The sequence below is a fragment of the Bufo bufo genome, chromosome 9 (genome assembly GCF_905171765.1).
Source record: "Bufo bufo chromosome 9, aBufBuf1.1, whole genome shotgun sequence".
In the NCBI taxonomy this organism is placed as follows: domain Eukaryota; kingdom Metazoa; phylum Chordata; class Amphibia; order Anura; family Bufonidae; genus Bufo; species Bufo bufo.
Window position 1 is genome coordinate 89,723,494 of NC_053397.1, and position 27,922 is coordinate 89,751,415.

The window sequence follows — 27,922 nt, forward strand, 5'->3', positions numbered from 1 at the left end:
CCCCCAGCTATGCCAATTTATTTATGGCGGAGTGGGAACGGCTGGCCATACAACCTAAGCTGGGGACGACCTGGTGCTCTGGCAACGATACATTGATGACATCCTGTTTATTTGGCAAAGTGGGAATGAAGGTCTACAATCTTTTTTAAAAGATATTAATTCTAACAATAGGAACCTCAAATTTACAGGGGTAACGAGTCAGGAGAAAGTTGAATACCTGGACTTAAATATTAGTATTGTGAATCAAGATATCATATGTAGTACCTTCATTAAGCCCACTGCCAAGAACAGTTACATTTTATTTAATAGTTGTCACCTCCCTAGTTGGTTATCAAACATCCCACAAGGACAATTCTGAAGAATAAAGAGAAATTGCACATTGGAAACACAATATGAGTTGGAGGCTAATAAGATGAGACACAAATTTTTGGAGAAAAATTATCCCATAGAGATCTTGGATAAAGCATTGCAACAAGTAAACAGCATGGATAGGAAGTCCTTTTTTGAGGAGAAAACACAACATTTGGTGGCTCCTCAAGAAATATTGCGGTTAATCTTGCCCTTTAGTGACGATTATAAGAAAATACGCCAGATTGTGACTAAACATTGGCATTTGTTACAAAAGGACAAGATTATAGGAACCTTAATGCCGGTAAATCCAAAAATTACTTTCACAAAGGCACCTAATTTAAGTTTAAAAGTGGCCCCCACGGTGAAAAAACAATTAAACAGGGAATCCACCATCTCAAGTTGGATAGGTCTACAGGGCTTTTTCAGGTGTGGTACCTGTAGAAATTGTAAAGCAACATCTTTCCAAAAAAGAACCAGTGAATTGGTGTCCACCAATAATAATCATCGCCACCCAATAAAGGATTGTCTAACATGCAACTCAGAAAATGTAATCTATGCCATAGAATGTCTGTGTAAACGACTATACATAGGCAGAACTAAAAGATCTTTAAAAAAACGTATCTCGGAACATATAAATAATATACGGAAGGGATTTGAGAACCATTCGCCATCATACCACTTTAAAATCACACACAATCGGGATCCCTCAGGTTTGAGGTTTTTAGCTATTGATAAAGTGGAGAAAGAATGGAGAGGAGGCAACCATATAGAAAGGATGTCTAGACTTGAAACTAAGCGAATCTTTGAATTCGATACCCTGATTCCCAGGGGGCTCAATGCAGAGTTTGAACTCTTTGGATTCCTATGAGTAGATGGTGGGCACCGACGTTTCGACGATTAACCGACTGTTTACATTACAGTCGGTTTCTCCTCTAGACGTGGGTGCCCACTACAGTACAACCCTCGAATTAACATATATTTATTGTCAGATTTTATTGTCAGTTTTTATTGAATTCGTGCATTTTTAACTTTTTTATGTAAAAATTAAAAAAAAATTATTAATTTTGCCTGTTCACCATGTCTGTGAATACTCATGCATGGTAGTACTGATTGTCATTCCCTATGGAGTTGACAAATGGTGTTTTATAAAGAGTCATTTGGTTAGAACATAATCCTGTAACATATTCCTCTTTTAGAGCTGTAAGGAAGACTTTTAGTGGTGTTATTTATTGTTTTAATCATAATATATACTGATAGTATGTTGGGTGGGCAATTTGTGCCCTTGTTTAACTAAAAAAGCAAAAAACGCATAGATACTGCATCAAAAACGCAGAGTACCTAGATGCGTTTTTTGCTTTAATGAATGCAGGAATTTGCAATATATAACTAGATGAAATTGTAGAAACATGATGAATTGCTAAAGTTGTCAAAAGTACTTTTTAGTTTCTTTATATGACATTTTTTCTGTGATTGAGTGATAATGAAGAACATCTGAGCAAATCGACAAACAGGATATGACGATCAAATTGGGACCAATCAAAGTATGGAACATTCAGTATAAAAGAGGGGTTTTGAATGGGGTAAAGCATACCACTGAGGAAGGGGTTGGACCCCGAAACGCGTCTGGTGCTACACCCCATCTTTGTACCGAGAGACCTACCTTACCAACGAACCGACCATAACCGAACAGAGAGCCGTCGCTAATCTCCTGATTGAATATTGCTACAAACATCAAAGGGCATATCCTGGGAGTGAGTACATCGGAAGACTCTTGTGATAATTTCGGACGAATATTTGGTCGACTCAAAGGTAATGGATTATATTCGCTTGCAAGCCATTTAGTAGCGAGTTGCCGCTACCTACGTTGCTTCGACGGGACGCCGCCGTGACAAATTGAATAACTGTAAGACATATGACTGTGGTCTCGATAAAAAACGAGCAGACTTATCGATAATACGTTTTTTCGGATGTCCATAATCATTGGACCGAAGATATATCAGATCGGATTATCGATTATTTACTGGTTTGGTCAATCGATTATTTTTTTCTTTAGTTTATTGTATTGCATTTCTAATTGTGATTCATCATTTTATTTATCAACCATATTTATTTTATTAATAAAGCTCACAATTGCTTCTAATACATGGTCACGGTTTCCTTGAGTGCCCTGTTTTACTATATATTCTATATATACATTGTATTGTTTGGACTACAAGATACACTTTTTTTTTTTAGCAAGAAAACAATCTTGCTATAAAGTGCCTGCATCTTGTAGTCCACAATCAGGGTGGTCCAGCAGTGCCAGACCTCCCTGATAGTTTCCTTAATGATCCGGCAGAGCACTCATATAGCACTTTCCTGGATCAATGAGAGAGCCAGTGGCATACCTTCAGTGGAAGCAAGGCCAGCCCCCTAATTACACTTGGCAAGCTAGCTGTGCAGAGGAAAAGATACTAGATGGAGAAGGACCTGTAATAACTTTGGCTCATCGGAGCCAATACATTCTCATACCCACTCAGTACAGTATTAAAACAAAGTTTTATGTGAATAGACTTCAGATTAAGCATCCGAAGTCGATTCGCTCATCCCTAATCATCATCATTTGACCAGTGCAGAAAGAGCTCAGCGGTGCAGAGGAGAAGTGGTGAAGGACCTGTGTGATATCACAATGTGAGGGGGTGGAGCTCCTGTGCATTTGTGGAGGAAAGGTTAGTGGTTTCTACTCCTCTATAAGTCCATTGATAGCCCTAATGTCCTAGAAATGCTGGGAGTTACAGTTCTCTCCTATTTTATCCCTCTGCATGAAATGTCAACCACTGATGCCTTATAATAACACTCTGGGCATGCTGGGAGTTTTCCTCCTCTTTTCCCCCTCCATGTATTGCCCTGTAATTTCCAAAAATAACCTGAGACTTTTAGTTCTCTTGTCACTGTTATGATGTTTTGCAGAGGTGTATTAGGATTTTTTCACATCCAAGCTAGTGTCTTTTGCTGTTCTGCTCTGTCATAGGACCACAATAGCAAAAATCCGGTAGTGCTGGATCTGGCACATCATGGTTCACAACATCTGACAGATTCCGCTCACTATGATGAGATCTCATGCGTTTCCATTATGGAGCGTGGCAGACTGCAACATTTGGTCGGTCCAGCATTTATGACCTAAACTGTGATGGAGGCCCCTAACACAGATATGATCAAAGCCTTATGTGTTCTGTAGCATTAGATTATCATGTTCTGCAGCAGTGGAGGCGTGTATAAAGAAGTTCTGCAGCAGCCGAGGTATTATGAAATTCTACAGCAGCTGAGGTGTGTATTATTATGAGGTTCAGCAGCAGCTAATTTTGCCCCCCCAATGAAAAATGTACGTACTGCACTGCACTGCTGTGTGTGTATATAATATACAAACTACAGAGCTGCATCCACATAATGTGCGTACTGCAGGGCCGTGTGGGTGGGTGTGTGTGTGTATATATATATATAAATATAACTAGAAAAGTAGTCTAGCGGAACAAGCATGGTGGGACACTGTAGAAAATACGGTTTTCATTTTCGGTTGCCCATTTGAGGTGTGTCTTACACTCAGGTGTCACATCGTTCAAAAATAGGGTGTATGTATCCCAGATGTTGTTACAAATGTATCTTACCTGACATTTCACCAGCATGTCAAAGAAATCGTCATCTGGCTCGCGGTTCTCGGTGGCCATCAGGTGGTCCAGGACAGAGTTCCTGCGCTGTTGGTCGATTTTCAGTCCAGGCAGATTGCTGAAGCTGGCCCTCTGATCATCCAACCTCCGACTCTGTGAGCTTGCTATGAGGTCCAGAAACTCCTCAGTATGAGGAGATACGACAGATGCAGATAAGGCTGTAGGGGAGGGGGGGGGGGAATAAAATAAATTCAACAGGATTGGATGCATTTTAAAGGGTCTGTACCAAAATATAAAAAACTATTGGTAATGCACAGGGTAAGGAATTACCACTGATTGCAAGAATGGGGGGTCCCAAGTCCCCCAAATGATAGAAGTGGTGGCTGTGCATGCAACCTGCCAGTACATTCATTCTCTTTTTATGGGAAAACATTTCTATTAATGAACCCACTGGTCTTAAAGTGATTTTTCTAGTGGCTCATCTGCTAGCCTCTATTCTGTCTAGTTTTTTGCCATTTAAAATACTGGAAACCTGATACTCTTATTTTAGTGAATTGAGCAACGCATACCAGATGCCTTCCATCTATTAGGCCTTATGCTTTCATTTGTCAGGAACAGAAGAATAAACATTAGTGTGAACAGAGTCCTAGGAATTGCCCTAACAAATGCTTTAAAGAGACTACAAAAACTGCACCAGATTTCAGTTAGATTCCAGTAGACCTGAGCACTAACAAGCAATATTAAAGCTGCAAGCAGTCCATACGCGTTTACATACATTTTCTCATGGATTTTGGAGGTGTTGATGTCGCTGTAGTCAGGAGGTTTGTGCCCTGCAAACTGCACCTCTGATCATCCATTCGGTTGCTTTGAAATCGACTCAAAAGATCGAAGAATCCTTCATCTCCAATACCGTCTGGGACCGCAGATTTCTAGAAATAAGGGGGACGACCAGTTAGTGCAGCACAACTAACGCTCTGTGTATAAAGTCACGAGACTCAAATAACAACAAGCCTGAAAGCATCAAGCTGCCTAGAACCATACTTCATGGTAGGAAAGTATAAAGCCCCTCTGTTTACAATGCAATAAATGGCTTCAGTTTAGATCCATGGCAGAAAGGCTGATTTCTACCGCAGGTTCAGATCCGCATGAGGATTAGCTCCATTGTCATTCTATGTGGCCCAATTCTCTATTACCTCCTGCAATACTGCAAGCAGCATGCTATTTATTTCCATAGGTAACACCAAAAACCCACCCAGAAATTTTCCTCTGCATGAGAAAAAGGGATGCAAAAACCCCATTCACATGCTTAGGATCTGGACTGTTCTTAGATTTGATGCAGATTTCTGAGTGGCATGCGCACCACAATGAGTGTGAATAGAGCCGAACTGCTGCATCAAAGAAAACAGATTTCAGAGCAGAAAGCTGCTGGGAATGTACAGTATGCTTCATTCACTCAGTGGGTGCCCTATAACAAATGTATCCACACAACGTTTGTGCACTTGCCTCTACAGTGATATTAACAGGGGCTTCAACAACCAGACCTGCATGGAGCAGCTGCCTGCTAGGAAAGGGGGGAACTATTGGGGGGAACAACCTGCTTGATTTGTGTCTAGGTACAAGGCAATAGCGTTCTAGTAAAAGGGGACTGGATGCACCAGGTTTTACGGCTGTGTAACATGTAGACCTAGGCTGAGAGAGTAAAGTCAATGTGAGCCATCCACACACGTATAGAATTTAGTATAGTACAGAAAACATTTACTAGAAAGGGAACACTGCTTTACAGGATTCTGCCAGCAACTAGTCAAAGCTGATCACAATGCAGAAAACAGCAATATGGATCTCATCTACAAAGAAAGCCCGAATGAAAATGTTAACACAGAATGAGCAATGTTCTGCTTCTGGTCTTATAAAATTTCCCATATTGTGATTCGGTGCTGGGATCAAGTTGTGAATTAGCAGGTTCTCTGAACGTCCTATTCTACATATAAAGTGATATAAAATCAAGTACTCAGTGCTGCGTGGCATCATCACATCACAGTGTAATCAGTATGACAAATCACTGTACTTCCATCCCAACTCCATGGAAAGTTGAGGTTTTCTTCCATGGCATATGGTGTTTAATGTGGTTTTCTGCTTTCCTCAGGATAGATCAATATCAGATGGGCAGGGGTCTGACTTTCGGCACCCCAGCCGATCAGTTGTTTTAAGAGAAGCCAGCTCTTGTCCGAGCACTTCTTTCTCTTCACTGTATACCTGCATGCGGTTACCATTGCAGTGGCGAGCAGTATACAGCTTATGAAACCCCAAAGTCACAATTTTGAGGTCACCTTTGCTCAGGGGGTAAGGATTATTTAGCTGACTAGAGTGTGACAATATGTTTAACTGCCTGAATACACGCTTAAAAGAAATTTTATTAATCATAGATTAAAAATCGTGGCGAACTTGCCACATGTAGAATTCATCAGGCTAAGCCTGGATGGGTGGCTCACTCCACAATTGTATGGGTATAGCCACTCAAACCACGCTAGTAAGACGTGCAGAGCTGGAATATCGGTATGGTATACTCTAGATGCCTATTCTGATATGTTCACAGATGCACTCCCATATGCTCACTAGAGGTACTTGGATTGCTGATGATGTATCAAAGGTACCAGCAATGACATTAGTAGCAGCTGGACAGCAGGCTGCAACAATGTATCCACGTAGTGAGTATGGGTAGATAGAGGAAGGGGTGGGTGAACTGTGGGTGAGAGCTTTATGTACGAGCTCTACTTACAACCCAGCTAGTCTGAATCCCTATTGTTCCTTCACTATCTAACAAAAGGACCGTCTCTGCAGGTATATGCGTCTGCTCGACGCGTTTCTATGTCACTCTATATGTAGTGACATTTCCTCAGGAGCAGAGTAGCAGTGGCATAGGTGCAAATTCTTATAGTCTGAGACAACTTGCACTATGCACACTGGTGAAGAACGCTGCACGCTGCTGTTTGCGCGCGTGCAGCTCCAAGAGATACAGCCTCCGGCAATGTGTTAGCAGCCGTCCTGCTAACACATTGCCGGAGGCTGTATCTCTTGGAGCTGCACGCGCGCAAACAGCAGCGTGCAGCGTTCTTCACCAGTGTGCATAGTGCAAGTTGTCTCAGACTATAAGAATTTGCACCTATGCCACTGCTACTCTGCTCCTGAGGAAATGTCACTACATATAGAGTGACATAGAAACGCGTCGAGCAGACGCATATACCTGCAGAGACGGTCCTTTTGTTAGATAGTGAAGGAACAATAGGGATTCAGACTAGCTGGGTTGTAAGTAGAGCTCGTACATAAAGCTCTCACCCACAGTTCACCCACCCCTTCCTCTATCTACCCATACTCACTACGTGGATACATTGTTGCAGCCTGCTGTCCAGCTGCTACTAATGTCATTGCTGGTACCTTTGATACATCATCAGCAATCCAAGTACCTCTAGTGAGCATATGGGAGTGCATCTGTGAACATATCAGAATAGGCATCTAGAGTATACCATACCGATATTCCAGCTCTGCACGTCTTACTAGCGTGGTTTGAGTGGCTATACCCATACAATTGTGGAGTGAGCCACCCATCCAGGCTTAGCCTGATGAATTCTACATGTGGCAAGTTCGCCACGATTTTTAATCTGATTAATAAAATTTATTTTAAGCGTGTATTCAGGCAGTTAAACATATTTTCACATTTATACGCAAAATCCAGTTTATAGTTACACCCTGACTAGAGTGTGACACTTTGAGCCTAGAATATTGAACCTTTTCACAATATTCTAATTTTAAGTTGTTTTAATGCAACTCCTTTTAAGTTGCATTACTGAAATAAATGGACTTTTGCACAATATTCTAATTTTTCGAGTTTCACCTATAAGGTAAAATGTGCTAAAAATATTGGTTACATTCACCACACTGCTGGCGATGACACTCCAGTGGTCCCCATCAGCCATTGCTTGTGCCATACATCCACGTGGCCAGTCACTGGCCTCAGCAGTAATGCTTTTATGTCCACCATGAGACAGCAGAGGACAGTGGTTGGCTGCCATGCTTATGCAGATGTAGCTCATCACCGCAGGAAAAGTAGTCAAAAACAGGCAGGAGCTGGCACCACAGTGTTGGAGCGGCAGGGGGTTTAAAAGGAGAGTACTGGTAATTCTTCACATTTCCCACTGTTGTGCAATTTTTTTATACTACAGAAACACCCTTTAAGAGACCCCAGGAGTTGGGCCCCTGTTGTAACCAATAACTTGGAACAGAAAAAAAAGAAATACCCGCTGGGAGCTTGTCATCTTCCTGTTGGCATCTGAAGAGTTACTGGTGTCCTGCAGGACTTTGGATGCACTGTTCTTAAACTTCTTGCCCTTAAGTTTATTAACAAACATGAGCTTAGCAGAAGGCTTGGACAGTAGAGATTTCTGCTTTGTGAGGACCTCGATGTTCCAGTTCTCCACCTGAAGGTAACAATTCAAAGACAAATATACAAGGCCATTATGTATTGTTATAGTAGAGGCCACAGAGAAGGCAGAGGTTGGTACGTTCAGATGCAGCGTCACTGGTGTCAGCAAGCAAGTAGTGAATTGGTTCATATTATGTTATCTACTGTATTAAAAAGCTGTTCAGATCGCAGCTCCTTGCCTCCTGCATGACCCCTCAGAATAAGTAGGGTCGCACTTTGTTTGATGCTTGCTCTAGTGAAAACTGAGAACACACATTTTCTTCCCACTACGTCCATTCAGATGACTTACCCTGTCCGGCGTTAGCTTCACGAGCTCAAGGTTCTCCATGCTGTGACGTCTGCTCAGACGTGGCCGCGCACCTGCCAGACAATGCAGGAAATATAAGTTCTCTGTCTTTCTCTTGAAACAAAGAAGGTTAACAGCTTTTCTACAATGGATGACATCTGTCACCAGCCCCACTGCTGATCTGAGATGACCAGGTCCATGTGGGCTAGAAGCTTGTCTTTTCTCTTTTAAAATAGATTGTCTAAGATAATTTAAAACCTCAGACAACCCATATAATGTCTTAAAGTTTTTTTAAAAAACGTGATACCCACCCCTTTCTCCAGCGCCATACTCTGCAGCACTGGCCTGATCCATGACACACTGTTTCATAGCGTTTGGCTGCACTGGTCATGTGTCATATGTCACTGGGTCAGTGTCTGCTGCAGCCAACCACGTGATGCATCACCGATGCGGTCAACAAACAGTGGATCAACGTTGCAGGACAACAAACAGGACTGGATCAACGCTGCAGAGGACGGCGCTGGAGAAAGGGGCATCGCTTTTTTTTCTTCATTTTAAGCTATTCTAGGGATTGCTTGAGATTCTGAATTATCCTTTAAGTTGCTAGCAGACATATTCAAGTTAACATGCATACTTAGGCAAAATCACATGTTTTTTTCAACGGGGATCGGAGTGTAACAGCTGCCAGTCACATCTGATGCTACTCATCCCCTGGAGGACTTTTCTTTCCTATAACAACTGGCATTGAGAGACTGAAGCCCATGGACATCAATGATCAGCAGATATCACTAATACAAGGATCTGCTTACATACACCGTGTTTATACTGGAGGTGCAGTGGGGAATTTATCAGGATGGGGATGTTTAAGTCAGTTTTGCTCGAGTCTTTATTGGTGTAATTTATGCCACATGTTTGATAAATTTGTCTCAGCTTTCCTACTACACTCTCCTATTAGAGTGAGCCTCAATGATGAATCTGGAGTGAAACTCCTTAACCGCTAACCACACCCACTTTCCTATCCATGTTTAAAAACTGGAGTGTGTGGTGTAAAACTGCAAAAAAGTTGCAAAATGTTTGTGCAAGTGAGGGCAGAAAGTCGCAAAAGCACTATTTTGCAACTTTTTGACGCCAGAATTCTGGAGTGAAGGCATGATAAACCAGGGCTGAAATCTTTATTACTTTAAGTTATTACTAAGTATAGGTTTAATACTGCACAAACAAGCGTAAATGTACAATCAGAGAAACATGAAGTTTATATTTTCTCCTTACCAAGTAAGCTGCTTTCTGAATCTGGAACCTCGGAGAGCACGGACGTATTGGTACTGTAGCTTAGTCCAAGCACCATCTGCAGGTCAGAGAGGTTCAGTTGTGCAGTCAGCTCTCCGTTACGGTCCCCCAACTGTCAAGACATGGAATTAGGTTTATAAATCAACCATTCTAGAGAATCACAACGTATACAGTTACTGAGAGTAAGCAGTAGTCCTATATGTGAGGCCTAAGTATAAATATATGATCCACAGGATAGGCGATAAATGTCTGATGGCTAGTAACCCCACCGATGGCTATGCATGTGTGCTGCCGCTGCTGCGTTCAGCATCTATGGGACTAATCGAAATACCAGAATGCTGTACTGTCCCACAGACTTTCAATGCAGGAGCAGCACGCGTTTGACTGCAGTGCCAGTTCTGGGACCCACATTCTTTCGATTGTGGGGGTTACAGCAGTAGGTATCCCAGCTACTAGACATTTATCCATGGGAAAGGTAATAAATACCTTTAACCCCACCGATCCCTTGCTCGGTTCCCCGCGTCTTTCTGCGCATGCACTTGCACAGAAAATAACTTGGACGGGCCAGTCGACCAATCAGTCCAAACAATTTCCTATGTGTCAAGCTGGGAAGCAGCGGCGTCCAGAGCAGTCTTAGAACGGTATCGACAAGAGATTGATGAGGGGAAATTAGCTCATTCAGCCTCCTTTTTTAAATACAATCACTGCCCTGGAAAACAATATGTGTCATTGATGTGAATAAAAACTAACAGCCCCTGTGAGGGTTGAGACTCCATCTTGTACCTTGTGCAGCCATTGTATGTCATAATCCTTAAAACCTTTGTGTGGAGCATCTATGATAAACTCAGGTCACTCCTAGCCTCCTCAGACCTTGTTCCAGTAAGGCATTTTGTAAGTATCAGCAGGATGCGTACATGACTATCACGCACCTGGAGAGATAAGATGCTCTGGGCATAGAGCCAAGAGGCGCTCATCTTATCTTAAGGTTTTGTCGCTCAATGTGTAAATCTTAAACTAAAGTGTTTTTTACTGTTGAAAATGATCCAGAAAAATCCTATATAGTGTCTGCTTTTCCCTGAATAAACTAGATTGATTCACAATACTGAGTCTGAGTCAGTTCTTCTCTGAGTACTCATACATCTTCTAATTCGGAGTCCACCGTTCACCTGATATTGGGGTCATTTCCCCGACAGTAAATTTGGCGCCCAACGTGGGGAACGACTAAGTCCTTCCTGCTGGGACCCCCGACGCCTGTACCAGGACAAACAGACGAAATTCAGCGCTGAGGTAAGAGCTTTATCTTACAAGTAGTCTGTAGTTCCCTGTCTGGCATTTGTCTTGGAGGGTCCGGCAGAGTATAAGGTAACTTTACAGTCGTGCCTAGTTTGTGTTTAAGAATCTGCGACCCTGATGAAGGGTGAATGGTGGATGGATTTAAACCAGGATTTTAGCTGGGAGTTGCTTGGGATTGTTCTGGGAGCAGCTGTCTACGTATTTGTCATTGTCTATTGTGTGCATAGAATCTATCAGGAAGCTAGGAAGAAGGGGCCAGAACATGCTGAGATAGAGAACATATGGAGAGGGAGACAGAGGGGGCTGCCTGCTGCTGCAGGGGAGTGACGTCACGACATTGGAATGTGTGATAGCGAGAACACTTTGCAATACTAAGAGATAATAACAAGGCAATGTATGTGAGGTACTAAGTGTGAGTGTATGGAGCTCCAAAAAATGTTAATAAGTTCAAAGACTTGTGTGTATTAATGTATGGGAGATGTTTCTTTGTGTCTGTGTGGACCAGGAATCTGACCTTGTGTGTTGCCAACTAGAAAACTGACAAATAGAGGAAGTAGAGATAGTCACTATAGCAGTGATGGTGAACCTCTTAGAGACCGAGTGCCCAAACTGCAACCCAAAACCCACTTATTTATCGCAAAGTGCCAACACGGCAATTTAACCTGAATACCAATATATCATATATCTTCCATGTACTTTATCATTTAGCTATAATAACCTGCCTACATTCAATCTGCTGCCTGTGCTGTTCATAGCATGTCCTGCACTATTGAATGGCAGGCAAATTCTAAGGCATATTGGTACACCATAGACTTTCTCCAGGGTGTGGGTGCCCACAGAGAGGGCTCTGAGTGCCGCCTCTGGCACCCGTGCCATAGGTTCGCCATCACTGCACTATAGTATTGTATGAACTGATAATTTATTTGTCTGGCCAGAGGGGGGGGGGGGGGGGGAGAATTTAGAGGGAGGTAATTATAGACCTAGTGGGTCCCCAAGGTGGTCTGTGCGTAAGTCCTGACTAGGTGAACCAGAAGGACTGTCCGAGGGAGGAGGACCTAGACTAGGTGAACCAGAAGAACTGTCTGAGGGAGGAGGACCTAGGGTACCTTTTAACTAGGTGTACCAGAAGGATTATAATCAGAGGGAGGAGGACCTAGGGGAAGCCCGGCCGGCAAATTATGTAATTCAGGATTTGGGGTGTTAAAGTGCCTTGTGAGCCAGACACAAATCCTGGGATTTTACTGAGACAGACAATGGGGACCATACCAAGTAAGTCCGGGGAGCAAAAGAGGAAAACTGTCAGACAAATAGTGAGAGAGAGAGAGAAAGAGAGTGTTAGAGAGAGAGAGAGAAGGAAAGCGTTTCTTGCAGCCTCATCAGTTAACCCCTTGTTATGTACCGGCTGTGGGATTTACGGAAGAAACTGTTTTTGTCCGTGAATCTGAGCCAGTTAAACTAAAGATAAAAGACAATACGGTTGTTACCCAATTGTTAGTTAAAGAAGAAGCCAGTAAAGAGACAACCAGTAACATACAGGATGGTTCATGATCTCAGGGAAGTCAACAAGGTCATGGTGTTACAGACTCCCGTTGTACCAAATCCACACACCCTGTTGTCACAGGTACTGACTGCCACGCACTTCACCGTGATAGATTTAGAAAATGCATTTTTCAGTGTTCCTTTACATCCAGATTGTCAGTATTTGTTTGCATTCACATTTAAGGGTAACCAATACACCTTGACAGTTATACCCCAAGAAGCACATAATTCACCTACAATGTACACACAGGCCCTCCAGTCAGTTCTATCTGGCTGGCCAATCCCTGATCAGTTTATGTTACTTCAATATGTTGATGATCTATCTGTGTGCAGAAAACTGGAAAAGTTGTAGGAAAGCCACGCTGTCATTGTTGATATTTCTTGCAGAAAGTGGTTGCAAAGCCTCCAGAGACAAAGTGCAATACAAGAGTTACATTTGTGGGACATTGTCTCTCAGAGGGTGCAAGGCTCCGTACTGAGAGAAAACAAGCAGTGAAGGACATAAAACTCCCTCAGGGGCCAAAACCCCTTAGGATATTTTTGGTCTGGTCTAATACTGCAGACCCTGGATAAGGCATGCATCCATGCTTATGCAGCCTTTATATGATTGCCTGTCATCAAAACCTTTTTGTCTGACGGAACAAGCAATCGAGTCCTTCTTTACTCTGAAACTGGCAACATTGTCTGCACCGGCATTAGGCATTCCAAACTGTGATCAACTGTTTAATCTGTTTTGTTCAGAACTCCAAGGACATAGTTCAGCAGTAATGACCCAGAAACATGGAGATAGGCAGAGAACAGCAGCATACTTCTCTGCCAGACTGGATCCTGTGTCCCGAGGAGCTCCTTCATGTGTAAGAGCTGTGGCAGCTGTCCAGCTCATGGAGGAAAAAAGCATCTGAGATAGTCCTCGACTGCCCCCTAGTGGTACAAACACCACATGACATCCAGGGTATTCTCAGGTTCAGCCAAAACACATTTCCATGGCCAGGCAACTAAGGCTACAATGTTCCCTCCTCATGCCAGATAACATTAACTTTAGAAGGTGTACAACTCTGAACCCTGCTACATTGTTACCAATCACAGATTCAGAAATGGGGGAGGGAGGTACAGGTCCACTACTTGCAGAGTTAATGGAAACAGAAGATCATGATTGTGAGCATTTGATGCAACAAGAGATCTCTGGTGTTTCACATGTTCATGACAAGCCTCTTGATAACCCTGATCCTGAGTATTTTGTAGATGGAAGTATGTTTATGGGAGAGGATGGCCGGTTCCACACTGGCTATGCGATGGTCACACAGAATGATGTAGTACTTGCCGAACCACTCCCTCCTCACATGTCGGCACAGCAGGCCGAGCTGAAGTTACTCACTGAAGTGTGTAAAATGGCTAAGGACAAGAAGGCAAACATCTACATGGATTCCAGGTATGCCTTTGGTATTGCGCATAATTATGGACCAACTTTGGGGGCCAGAGACTTTTTACATCAGCAGGCAGCCTATTAAGAATAAAGACTCTGTACTTGAACTTATGAACTCTGTTGTTACCTGAAGAAATGGCTATTGTAAAAGTGAAAGCCCATACCAGACAAAATACTGATGAGACAGAAGGAAATGACAGGGCTGACAAAGCAGCTAAACAAACTGCCCTCAAACCCAAAAGACACTGAAACTGTACCAGTGAACATTTTTGAGCCTCAGGAGATGTCAATGGAGATCTTGGTAAAACTGTCTGCTCAGGCAGATGAAGAGGATTACTGTAGTGCAGCGGCGGCATGAAGCACACGGCGTCATAGCAACTAATGACGCCGTACGCTCCTGCTCTCAGCAGGAATCCAGGCCGGGTTACCACGGACCGCTCACAGCCGTGAAACATGGCCATGTGCATTTGGCTTAAGAGAGGTGCTACCCTAAATGAGCAAGGACTATGGGAGATTCAAGGTAAGATCTGCCTACCCAGAGCCCTGTATCCGATGATGGCCCAAGAAGCAACACTGTAGCCAGAAGGTGGATCGCTCCAGGGTTCTCCACCATGGAAAGCAGGTTTGTACAAGGTTATATGATTTGTGCTTTGAATAATCCAGGGCAAGTGGTGAAGACTCCAAGCAAGCATGCTCCTGGGCCATTTTACCCATTCCAGAGACTGCAGATGGATATAACTGCCTAAGGTAGGAGTATATGAGTTTGTTCTTGTGTGTTGATCTCTTTTCAGGGTGGCCAGAAGCATATCACATTTCCAAGGCAAATGCAAAGAACACCGCAAAGAAACTGGTCAATGAAATTATATGCAGGTGCGGTGTTCCTGAGGTCACCGAGTCAGACAGAGGTTCACATTTCACAGGAGAGGTAATACAGGAGGTCCTACAAGCATTAGGGGTTACACAGGTCTTTCACACGGTGTACCACCCACAAAGCAGTGGCCGTGTCGAACGCTTGAACAGGACAATAAAACTGAAAATTCAGAAAGCCATGCAGAAGAACTACTCCAAATAAGAAGACAGGGTTGTCCCCCTTCGAGATATTGTTTGGTAGTGCCTCAAGGTTGGGACTGTATTTTCCTCAACAGTTACAACTACAGGCTGACAGTATGGTCAGTTACATGAAGGCCCTTACTGAAAGGTTAGATCACACTCATAAACAGGTCTTTGCTTCTATTCCAGATCCAGATTCAGTAGAGAGGGTACACACATTCTTGAATCTGGAGATTGGGTGGTGATAAAGAGACACATGAGAAAACCCCTTGAAGCCCAGATTTGATGGTCCCTTCCAAGTTTTGCTGAAAACTGCAACTTCTGTAAAGGTGGATTCACGCCTCACATTGTAAGAAAGTGCCTAACCCCGAGGATGAGGATTCTTGCACTGCTAACCCTGGCCCTGAACATTCAAGCTCTGTATGTGAACCTGAAAAGTGACTGGGACAATGGCCTTATTAGGCTCCATCAGGTTATGTTGAAAAACATGACAAATGCGGACAATTACAAGAATTGTTGGATCTGCACTCACAGTCCTGTGAGTTCAAAGACTATGCCTTATATGGCCATACCAGTACCATGGTCAGAATTAATTAACATGAACTGTAAAGGCTTCTTATCGATCAGGAGGCCAGTATGTGATAGTCTTAACCTCAATTCTACAGCAGTCCCCCTCCCTATCGCAGGGTGGGGTGAGGCCCCCTGGTGGCAAGCCAATATTACTGCCCTGAAAAACAAGACTGTTCGAGTATGAGACTTTGATGGGTGAAAGTGGGCCAGAAAGAAAGTGCTGAGGTTTCATTTGGGAAACTTTGACTTTCCAGTGTTGGTCTACTTTGCCCTAGCTAAAGGATATGATCAAAATTATGTCCCCATGATAACAGGGGTACAAAGGACCTTTCAAAATGCATCATGAGACCATAATGATAAATTTAAACAAAATGTGTAACAGAGATCGAAACAGGAGAGATTATGAAACGTGTTGAGATTATCCCTCATGCAGAATATGGGGAACCAGCAGCAAGGGGAATGTCCGGCTGAAGTATGTGTATCTGTCACCTGCGATGAGTGAATATCTCAAAATGGGGGAATTGTGAGGGTTGAGACTCCATCCTGTACCTTGTGCAGCCATTTTAGGTTATAATCCTTAAAACATTTGTGTGGAGAATCTATGATAAACTCAGGTCACTCCTAGCCCCCACTGACCATGTTCCAGTAAGGGCTCTTTCACACTTGCGTTCTTTTCTTCCGGCATAGAGTTCCGTCGTCGGGGCTCTATGCCGGAAGAATCCTGATCAGTTTTATCCTAATGCATTCTGAATGGAGAGAAATCCATTCAGGATGCATCAGGATGTCTTCAGTTCCGGAACGGAACGTTTTTTGGCCGGAGAAAATACTGCAGCATGCTGCGCTTTTTGCTCCGGCCAAAAATCCTGAAGACTTGGCGCAAGGCCGGATCCGGAATTAATGCCCATTGAAAGGCATTGATCCGGATCCGGCCTTAAGCTAAACGTCGTTTCGGCGCATTGCCGGACCCGACATTTTACTTTTTCAGAGTGGTTACCATGGCTGCCGAGACACTAAAGTCCTGGCAGCCATGGTAAAGTGTAGCAGGGAGCAGTATACTTACCGTCCGTGCAGCTCCCCGGGCGCTCCAGAGTGACGTCAGGGCGCCCTAAGCGCATGGATCACATCATCCATGCGCATGGGGCGCTCTGACGTCATTCTGGAGCGCCCCGGGAGCCGCACGGACTGTAAGTATACCGCTCCCCCGCTCCTACTATGGCAACCAGGACTTTAATAGCGTCCTGGGTGCCATAGTAACACTGAACGCATTTTGAAGACAGCTCCGTCTTCAAATGCTTTCAGTACACTTGCGTTTTTCCGGATCCGGCAGGCACCTCCGGCAACGGAAGTGCACGCCGGATCCCAACAACGCAATGTGTAAATCTTAAACTATGGTTTTTTTTACTGTTGGAAATGATCCAGAAAAAAAACTATATAGTGTCTTCTTTTCCCTGAATAAACTAGAACAACTTGATTCACAGTACTGCGTCTGTGTCAGTTCTTCTCTGAGTACTCATACATCTTTTTATTCGGAGTCCATCGTTCATCCGGTATTGGGGTCATTGCCCCGACACCCCTTTATATGGGCTGACACAGAAGGCAATTATCGGGAATGAACCGTTTACTTCGGGTAATTGCCTGCTCACAGGAGGAGGTGAGAGCTGCATTTACTTGCAGAAATCATCCCCTCTCTATAGGATCAAGCAATCAGTCAATCTTCATCAACAAATGAAAATTAATAAGTCAAAATGCGCATGAAAATTCTGCCATGTGAACATATACAAAACAAACGAGTCATGAGAGCCTTTGTTACCTCTCTTGAGATATCCAGGTGCCTCTCTGCAAAGTGCACAGCTTGGTCATGGTTTCCTAAGGCAGTATATGCGTTCCCCAGACTCCAACATGCCCGACCTTCTCCTACCCTACAATAGAGACATATACATATATATAGCATACTATGATGGAAACAATTTACAACTGCAACAAAAAGGCCCAAGCCTGAACAAACATTTTCAAATGAAGTCTGAGCTAGAAGCCATTTAAAGGGAATCTGCCACCAGCGACCTCCCTCTCAAACTGTTTGCATAGTCACATAGCTGTATTCACCTGATTAAAAGGCTGTTTTTCTTTTGTTGCTCCGAGGCAAGGCTGGCGTCAGCACCCAGCATACCCGGGCAAGTGCAAATGTCGGGGCCCACAGCACAGCTGCCAGAAACAATGAGCGCTTCCATCAATACAGATGGAAGTACTCATTGCTGGAGCGCAGAAAGCTAGGTCCTGTCACTCACCTCTGAGCTCCCCGTGCTCCACCACTCCTTCAGGGCAGCCGCGATCTGAATGGTGAAGCAGGAAGACTTCTCCGCCCTGCCAGCCTGTGTGGGCGGAGCCTTCAGCCAGGTAATCTGCATAAGCTCTGCCCACACAGTGCTACAGAGCGATCTGTGTCTGCAGTGAAGAGAGGACTGTGAGGTGAGAAGTTACTATGTTTTTTTGTTTTTAATACAGAGGGGGCACAGAGGGCATTACTACTCTGGAGGGGGCACAGAGGGCATTACTACTCTGGAGGGGGCACAGAGGGCATTACTACTCTGGAGGGGGCACAGAGGGCATTACTACTCTGGAGGGGGCACAGAGGGCATTACTACTCTGGAGGGGGCACAGAGGGCATTACTACTCTGGAGGGGGCACAGAGGGCATTACTACTCTGGAGGGGGCACAGAGGGCATTTATACTCTGGAGGGGGCACAGAGGGCATTTATACTCTGGAGGGGGCACAGAGGGCATTTATACTCTGGAGGGGGCACAGAGGGCATTTATACTCTGGAGGGGGCACAGAGGGCATTTATACTCTGGAGGGGGCACAGAGGGCATTTATACTATGGAGGGGGCACAGAGCCAGAGGGCATTACTACAATGAAGGGGGCACAGTGGGCATTATTACTATGAAGGGGGCACAATGGGGAATTACAACTGTAAAAGGGGCACAGAGGGCATAACTACTGTGAGAAGGCACAATGTGGGCATAACTACTGTGAGGGGACACACATCTGTACAAAACTACTGTGAAGGTTGTACAATGCGGGCAATACTACTGTGAGGAGGTACAATTTTGTTTAAAGTATTGAGGGGGGGGGGGGCAGGGAAAGGACCAAAAACCGTAGGCACGCCACTGAAGCAGGGAACTATTTGCTCCCCGCTCCACCATTGAGCCGCCAGCGCTCCACAGCAGCAGCAGCACGTTGTCCTCACACATCGCCCTGCTGATCTGTGTAGGAGGAGGAGCGGGGCAGGCTGGGAAACAGCTTCTGCTCCTCCTACACAGCAGTGCCATGTGTCACAGTATCCTGCTGCTGCTGATGGGGCCCACTGAGACTTTATCGCCCAAGGGCCCACATGAACTTGGAGTCGGCCCTGCTGACCGTTCTGGAAATGCAATATTAGTCTTTTTAACCCTTTCACCTTCATTCAACTTCAGACAACTGTTCTATATACATCGGGCCATTGCTGATAATGGTCTAGGGACCACAGGTTAACCCTTTCAACCCTAGGCCAGTTTTCACCTTCCTGCCCAGGCCATTTTGTGCAAATCTGACATGTGTCACTTTATGTGGTAATAACTTATTCAGGCCATTCTGAGATTGTTTTTTCGTCACATATTGTACTTCACGACAGTGGTAAAATGGAGTAAAAAAAAAAACATTTATAAATTATTTTTTTTAATACCAAATTTAACAAAAATTCTGAAAAATTAGCAAATTTCCAAATTTCTATTTTTCTACTTTTATAATAAATAGTAATAACTCAAAAAATTGTTATTACTTTACACTCCCCATATGTCTACTTCATGTTTGGATAATTTTGCGAATGCCATTTTATTTTTTGAGGACGTTAGAAGTTTAGAAGCAAATCTTGAAATTTTTCATAAAATTTCCAAAACCCACTTTTAAGGACCAGTTCAGGTCTGTAGTCACTTTGTGAGGCTTACATAATAGAAACCACCCAAATACACCCCTTAAGGTATTCAAAACTGATTTTACAAACTTTGTTAACCCTTTAGATGTTCCACAACAATTAATGGAAAATGGAGATGAAATTTCAGAATTTCACTTTTTGCGCAGATTTTCCATTTTAATCAATTTTTTCCGCTAACAAAGCAAGGGTTAACAGCCAAACAAAACTCAATATTTAGTTAGTAGTTTACAGAAACACCCCATATGTGGTCGTAAACTGCTGTACGGGCACACAGCAGGGCGCAGAAGGAAAGGAACACCATATAGTTTTTGGAAGGCAGATTTCACTGGGATAATTTTAAGCTGCCATGTCACAATTGAAGACCCCCTGATGCACCCCTAGAGTAGAAACTCCCAAAAAAATGACCCCATTTTGGAAACTACGGGATAAGGTGGTACTATTTTAGGGTACATTTTTGGTTGCTCTATATTACACTTTTTGTGAGGCAAGGTAACAAAAAAAAAAAGCTGTTTTGGCGCAGTTTTAATTTTTTTTGTTATTTAGTGTTCATCTGAAAGGTTAGATCACGTTGTATTTTTATAGAGCAGGTTGTTACGGACGAGACAATGGTTGTTTGTTTCAGTTTAACATAAAGAATTTTTGAAAAAAATTATTTTTCGTGTCTTCATATTCTGAAAACCATCATTTTTATTTTAGGCGACTGTCTTATGTAGGGGCTAATTTTTTTCGGTATAAGATGACTGTTTGATTAGAACTAATTTAGGGTGCCTATGACTTTTTGATCACTTGGTATTACACTTTTTGTGATGTAAGGTGATAAAAAAATTGCTTTTTTGACACACTTTATTTTTTTATGGTGTTCACCTGAGCGGTTAGGTCATGTGATATTTTTATACAGCAGCTTCTTACGGACGCGGCGATACCCAATATGTATACTAATTTTTATTTATTTAAGTTTTACACAATAATATCTTTTTTGAAACAAAAAAAATAAAGAAATCATGTTTTAGTGTCTCCATAGTCTGAGAGCCATAGCTTTTTTATTTTTTGGGCGATTTTCTTAGTTAGGGTATCATTTTTGCGGGATGAGATGACAGTTTGATTGGCACTATTTTGGGGTGCATATGACTTTTTTATTGCTTGCTATTTCACTTCACTTCTCTACATGTGATGTAAGGTGACAAAAAAAAATGTCTTTTTTTACACCGTTTTTATTTTATCTTTTTTTACGGTGTTCATCTGAGGGGTTAGGTCATGTGGTATTTTTATAGGGTAGGTTGTTACGGACGCGGCGATACATAATATATGTCTACTTTTTTTTTTTCATTTAACACAAAAAAGCAGTTTTGAAACAAATAAAAAAAATCATGTTTTAGTGTCTCCATAATCTGAGTGCCAGTTTTTTTTTTTTGCCGATTGTTTTAGGTAGGGGCTCATGTTTTGCGGGATGAGGTGATGGTTAGATTGGTACTATTTTGGGGGGCATACGCCTTTTTGATCGCTTGGTGTTGCACTTTTAGAGATGTAAGGTGACCAAAAAAAAATGTTTTTTTTAGCACAGTTTTTATTTTATTCACCTAAGGGGTTAGGTCATGTGATTTTTTATAGAGCCGGTCGATACGGACGCGGCGATACCAAATATGTCTACTTTTTTTAATTATTTATTTACTTTATTTTGGGAAAAGAACGCTTATTTTTTGTTACTTGAAACTTAAAAAAAAAATAAAAAATTTAAACTTGCTTTTTTTTTTACACTTTATTTTATGTCCCACTCTGAGGCGTCAACTTTTGGGGGTCTGATACCCTTTACAATACTTTTGTATTGTGATGCATTGGCTGTAAGTGCATTACTGACTGTAATACACTTACAGCCTGCTTGCCTGTGACATCCAGGGGGCTGGATCTCTCAGGCTTACAGGAAGGCATCGGGCTGCCTTCCCTGCCATCGGGTTCCTGTCACAGCAGCGCAGGGAACCGATGGAAGCTCTCTCTCCCTCCCTCCACACATTGCACGTGCCGCGGTCAAGGGTTAATGCGCCAGCATCTGTGTTTTCACTGATGCCGGCGCATACAGCAGGGGTTCGGCTATCAGTGACTGTCAAACCCCTGCCGCTGATCGGGCGGGCGCAGCTCCTGCACCCGCCCGATCAGCCTGCCGCAATAGTACGGCGCTGGGCAGCAAGTCACGTCCCGCTGCGCCGTACTATTACGGCGCTGGTCGGGAAGGGGTTAAGACTACATGCATATGACCATATGCCTTTTGCGGTCCGCAAACCACAGATCTGCAAAATACGGATACCTTCTGTGTGCAATCTGTATTTTTCTCAGCTTCATTAATAAAAAAGCAAAATGGACAAGAAGAGGGCATGTTCTGTAATTTGTAGGATGGAAAAATGGATGTGGACAGTAGGGATCGACCGATATTGATTTTTTAGGGCCGATACCGATAATTTGTGAACTTTCAGGCCGATAGCCGATAATTTAAACCGATATTCTGGGAATTTTCATTTTTGAGAAAAAAAAAAATTCCTACACAAATCTGCTGAAAATGAATATGTTTATTGTTAATGTGTATTTTTTTTTTTAAATCTTTTTCATTTATACTTGTGGTTATTTTTTACTAACTTTTAGCCCCCTTAGGGACTAGAACCCTTGTCCTATTCCCCCTGATAGATCTCTATCAGGGTGAATAGGAGCTCACACTGTCCCTGCTGCTCTGTGCTTTGTACACACAGCAGCATGGAGCTTACCATGGCAGCCAGGGCTTCAATAGCGTCCTGGCTGCCATGGTAACCGATCGGAGCCCCAGGATTACACAGCTGGGGCTCTGATCGGAGGAGCAGGGGAGAGGGGATCCTGTGGCCACTGCCACCAATGAGTAATACTGGGTGGGTGGGGGGGCTGCGCCACCAATGTTTTTACTATTGGGATTGGGGTGGGGGGCGCACTGCGCCACCAATGAATAATACTGGGGGGCTTGGGGGGGGGGGGGGGCGCACTGCGCCACCAATGAAGATAAGTCTCTCAATCATTCATATACAGGAGGCGGGAGCTGGCTGCAGAATGACATAACCGGCTCCCGACCTCTATGAGCGGTAGCTGCGATCCGCGGCACCTGAGGGGTTAACTACCGCGGACAGCAGCTATTGCTCATAGAGGTCGGGAGCCGGCTATGTGATTCTGCAGCCAGCTCCCGCCTCCTGTATATGAATGAATGAAAGACTCCTCTTCATTGGTGGAGCGGTGGCCTCAGCCCCTCCCCTCCTCTTATGTTCCCTCCTCTCATTGGCAGCAGCAGCAGCACAGGGGGAGGGAGACACGGCTTCCTTCTCCCCTGTGCTGCGGAGGGAACACAGAGAGCGCTGAGAGCAGCGCGTTCTGTGTTCCCCATACGTTATCGGTATATCGGCAAAATAGATGCCGATACCGATAACGTTCAAAATCCTCAATATCGGCCGATAATATCGGCCAAACCGATAATCGGTCGATCCCTAGTGGACAGCACACAAATGACATCCACGTGCTGCCTGTGCTGCTGGGTCTATATGTGATGCCTAACTGGAAAATGACTTTGTCCCAAATCCTTGTCCCAAATCCTTATAAAAGTTCCAGGCAGCCAAGTGTATGCTCTATGTGTTATTACTACCCAGTGACTGCAGGATGCACGACTGCTTCTCCAGATGTGCGGAGACACCCACACACCCCAGTCCCAATTGTGAGATGCCTTCTGTAAACATGTTATAAAGAAATGTATTCAAGCTGTAACCTGTCATTAAGTTCCTTAGCGATGACGAGATGCTTGAGATGATAGTCAATGGCCTTTTCATAGTCCTGAAGCAGAGTGTAGGTATTGCCCAAGCTGTAACAGCTCTGCGCTTCTACCGCCCTGTCCTTCAATTGCCGGGCCAGCTGAAGCGTTCGTCTGCAGAAAAGAGTAAATGTTACCGTAAGAAAAGAATGTGACATCACATTGCAAAGTGTAAAGGCGCCTTACACATTTCTATATTGTTAGCCGAACAGTGGGTTCAGACAACAATCGAATTTGTATTGGGAACGCCTGACTCTCCCCACTGATGATGTCGGGGGAGAGAAGGATGGCGTGAAATGAATATTTTCGCATTATGATCCTTTTGTTCTCCTCTCTCCCCACCAACCACAAATACACACCTTAGCAGAACTGAGCATGTATGTGTATGGGAAAGACATCGGTCAGCCAAATTATTATTTGGCCTACTAAATATGTGGCCAGCTTAAGGACTTGCTCACACCTCACTGAATCAAGAACATGTGCAGCTTGCGTTCTCAACAGACAGCACACATATCCATTGATTTCAATGTGTTTATTCACACAACCTTGTTCTTCCACCGACTGTGGGTCAATGGAAAAATCATGGAGCCGTGCACTGCTTTGATCCATTTTGTAAACCAGACATCACCACAGAACTGTACAGGTCCATAAAAACCATGGACAGAACATGAATGCCATCCATGTGCTTTCTGTTTTTCAATGAACAGAAATTTGCTAAAAAGTTTGTAAAAAAATAAAAGTTTCACTTTTTTTGGTTGCTAATGGGCGGCAGCAACACAACCCCATATTTATTCAATGTGATGGATACATTTTTTATGTATCCATCACATTGAATAAATATGGGGTTGTGTTGCTGCCGCCCATTAACATCCAAAACCAGGAAGTTCAGATTGTGAACAACGGGGCAAGCGGGAGCATGGGGTTTGAGGAGAGAATTCAAAGACGTGACAGGTACACCTGTATGTTCTACAGGCGACTGGAAAATGGAAGAACATAATACCATTGTCAATGGTCCTGGACATCCCCTTCAAAGGGAACATGTCAGCATTGAACATGCAGCCCCTTCTGCAGACAGTGTGCCGTACAGCAGGGTGAGTTGGGCAGATTTTGTAGGGGGAAAGATGAAAAAAAAAATTTGCTGCGTCATGAGGTTAATCTATGTGTCTTTATCACTGCGCCTTTACCAAATATGTATTTTATGGTGAACTATTTAAAAAATGTATTTCCTTATTATTTATTGGTCGGCAGTCAGTGCCCTGATGCCCAAGGCTGTTGGCAATTGCCTGGGCAATGGGCCAGGAGCTTGTGCAGCGAGTCAGTCTTCTGAAGAGTTACCGAGCAGCAGAAGAAGTCCACTGATCGTCCACCGTAAAGACCAGTATACACGGACCATTATAGAAACAGGACAGAAGAACATATTGGTGAAGTGCAAGAGCTTGGAGTGATTTCCAGAACAAGAGCTGCAGTGTCCTTCAGAGCCTTTACTCCTGGTCTTGGACTTTCATTTATGGATATCTCAGAAGCCTCCAAAAATAAAGCAAAGCATTGTTTATTTGAAGGGTCCTTTGATTAGTATGTTGTGTCAAATAATTCTAGAAGGACAAGTCCCTGCACAGAACCAAGCGCGCTTTGGGTGCTCTGTAATTTTGGAAACTGACATAAGTCTAAGCTCAGAACACTACTAGTGTGAGCTCACAACTGTCAGACATTTGGGTGGATCACCCTTTATACATTAGGCTTATTTCAGAACTACAGTATCTGGATAGAGGGAAGAATACATCTACATTGAGCTGAACTATAAGTTTTACTCTGTGCGTAATCCTCACTGGCACACCAAACCAATTAATAGCAAAAAACTAGGTCTGAATGAATGCCAATGAATCACAGCACATACTATCTTACTTGTAGTACTCCGCTGCCATTTCAAATTCACCCAGGAAGATAAAGGCATTTCCAAGATTACTGTAAGCTCTTCTTTCTGCAGATCGGTCACCAAACTCCCTGGCAACTAACAGCCGCTATGTGAAAAAGAAGAGTGAATATATTAATAACCAACACTCATGAGTAACCGTCATAGCTCCTATTACTGCACGATACTGACAATACTAGAGTACTAAATAATTAGGGCAAATACATTACTCCTGAAGCCCTCCTGGTCCTTAAAAGCAAATTAGCAAAAAGAACAAATCATGACTTCAACGTGTGAGCAAACACATTGGTGTCTTCTTCACGCAAGCAGATTTGCCTGTACTGATGTGTGTCCAGGCCTCCCCTAGCGATATGCCCCCATTGTCTAAGATGGGATAACCCCTTTAAACAGACCAGCTCTGTATGGATACTTACTGGAAGTACTTCATGGAATAGAGACTAAGGGTACTTTCACACTGGCGTTATTCTTTTCCAGCATTGAGTTCCGTCCTAGGGGTTCTATACTGGAAAACTGATCAGTTTTATCCCCATGCATTCTGAATGGAGAGCAATCCGTTCAGGATGCATCAGGATGTCTTCAGCACAATCTTTTTGACTTTTCAGGATGGAGATAATACCGCAGCATGCTGCGGTTTTATCTCCGGTCCAAAAAACCGAACACTTGCCTGAATGCCGGATCTGGCATTTTTTTTCCATAGGAATGTATTTGATCCGGCATTAAAAATACGGAATGCTGGATCCGTCCTTCCGGTCTACGCATGCGCAGACTGGTAAAAGTGTGAAAATAAACTGAAACGGATCACAAGCATATGACAAACGGACAGGCGGATCCGTTCTTGCAATGCATTTGTGAGACGGATCAGTCTACAAATGCTGTCCATTTGCATGGCGGATCCAGCAGGCAGTTCTGGCGACAGAACTACTTTCCGGATCACTGTGCCGCAAATGTGAAAGTACCCTAACGTGCAATGCTTCATGGGAAAACAATATGCAAAGAGAAACTTTCCAAATCACATCTGCCTTGTGCAAAGAGATATCTCCCAAGGAAAGGGAACCATGTCGCTAGCGCCACCTAGTGGAAGTGCACATCCAGTATGTCTCCATACATAGTAGCCTACCTAAGCGGCCTACATTGTACCATAAAAAGGCATTTTTGGTTGATTTTACATGTACCATTTTTCAGTGCAGTTAAAGTTGCATTACCAATAGCCAAAACAGTAAATGGCACATAAAATGTCCATTTCAAATGGCAGGTTACACGTTATGCACCGCCGAACCTGCCTGCCGGATCGGGCAATCTGTATGCAAACGGATACCATTTGTAGACGGATACAGATACGTCTCACAAATGTATTGCAATACCGGATCCGTCTCTACGGTTTTCATCCGGAAAAACGGATCCGGTATTTATCTTTTTCACATTTTTAAAGGTCTGCACATGCCGGATCCGTTTTTCCGGAACATGTAGGGCCGGATACGGCATTAAGGTATTTCAATGTAAAATCATGCAGGATCCGGCATTCCGGCAAGTGTTCCGGAATTTTGGACGGAGAAAATACCGCAGCATGCTGCAGTATTTTCTCCGTCCAAAAACCACACAGTGACTGAACTGAAGACATCCTGATGCATACTGAACGGATTGCTCTCCATTCAGAATGCATGGGGATAAAACTGATCAGTTCTTTTCCTAGGCCGGAACTCAATACGAAAATGAAAAACGCTAGTGTGAAAGTACCCTTAATAAATCCCTATACTTGGTGGTGGATCCGCCGGAGTTATGTAGAGGTGCTGGACTCTGCTTCTAAATGTAAGACAGCTTCTGAGCTGTCTTACGCGTAAAATGGTAAATGAGACGAGTCTGCTGGCCAGTACCCTTCCACCCACTTTTTTAGATGTGGCGTGAGCGAGGAAAAGACACCGATTGCGGCGCAACTAACCATTGCACCGCAATCTGTGCCTGAAATACACCTAATACAGGCATATTTCAGCTTCATACATTCCTCCCCCCCCCCCCCCCCTCCCGCCCCAAGTCTGTGCGAATTATTGAGCTGAACAATCTTCATAGAATTTTTCAGATGAATACTACCCTTTTATTAATCATTTGCTTGCTTCCTATGTCCATAACAGTAGCTTGAAAATGTAGTATAGGATGCGGAACGTTCCGAACTTAACCCCAGACTTTTATCCTGTGTAAAGGTGCTAATCACTGCTCGCTCATTGGGTGAAAGCGATCATTGTTTCTGAGCATCAGATCACCCTGTGTAAACACATATCGCCCTCCAAGGACACTGTATGA

At 43.6% G+C, this 27,922-nt stretch overlaps 1 protein-coding gene across 3 annotated transcripts in view; it reads right to left on the reverse strand.

The window, feature by feature from the left end:
- GPSM2 (G protein signaling modulator 2) overlaps positions 1–27,922 on the reverse strand; it is a 73,402-nt gene that overhangs the window by 3,332 nt on the left and 42,148 nt on the right. For all 3 annotated transcript variants that reach the window (XM_040408449.1, XM_040408447.1, XM_040408448.1), the window contains 8 exons: positions 25,600–25,715; positions 23,656–23,811; positions 17,731–17,839; positions 10,028–10,157; positions 8,762–8,832; positions 8,288–8,467; positions 4,771–4,924; positions 3,996–4,213 (listed from right to left, as the gene is read on the reverse strand). In XM_040408449.1, the coding sequence (XP_040264383.1) occupies positions 3,996–4,213; positions 4,771–4,924; positions 8,288–8,467; positions 8,762–8,832; positions 10,028–10,157; positions 17,731–17,839; positions 23,656–23,811; positions 25,600–25,715 (1,134 nt within the window). The remainder of the gene's footprint in view (positions 1–3,995; positions 4,214–4,770; positions 4,925–8,287; positions 8,468–8,761; positions 8,833–10,027; positions 10,158–17,730; positions 17,840–23,655; positions 23,812–25,599; positions 25,716–27,922) is intronic.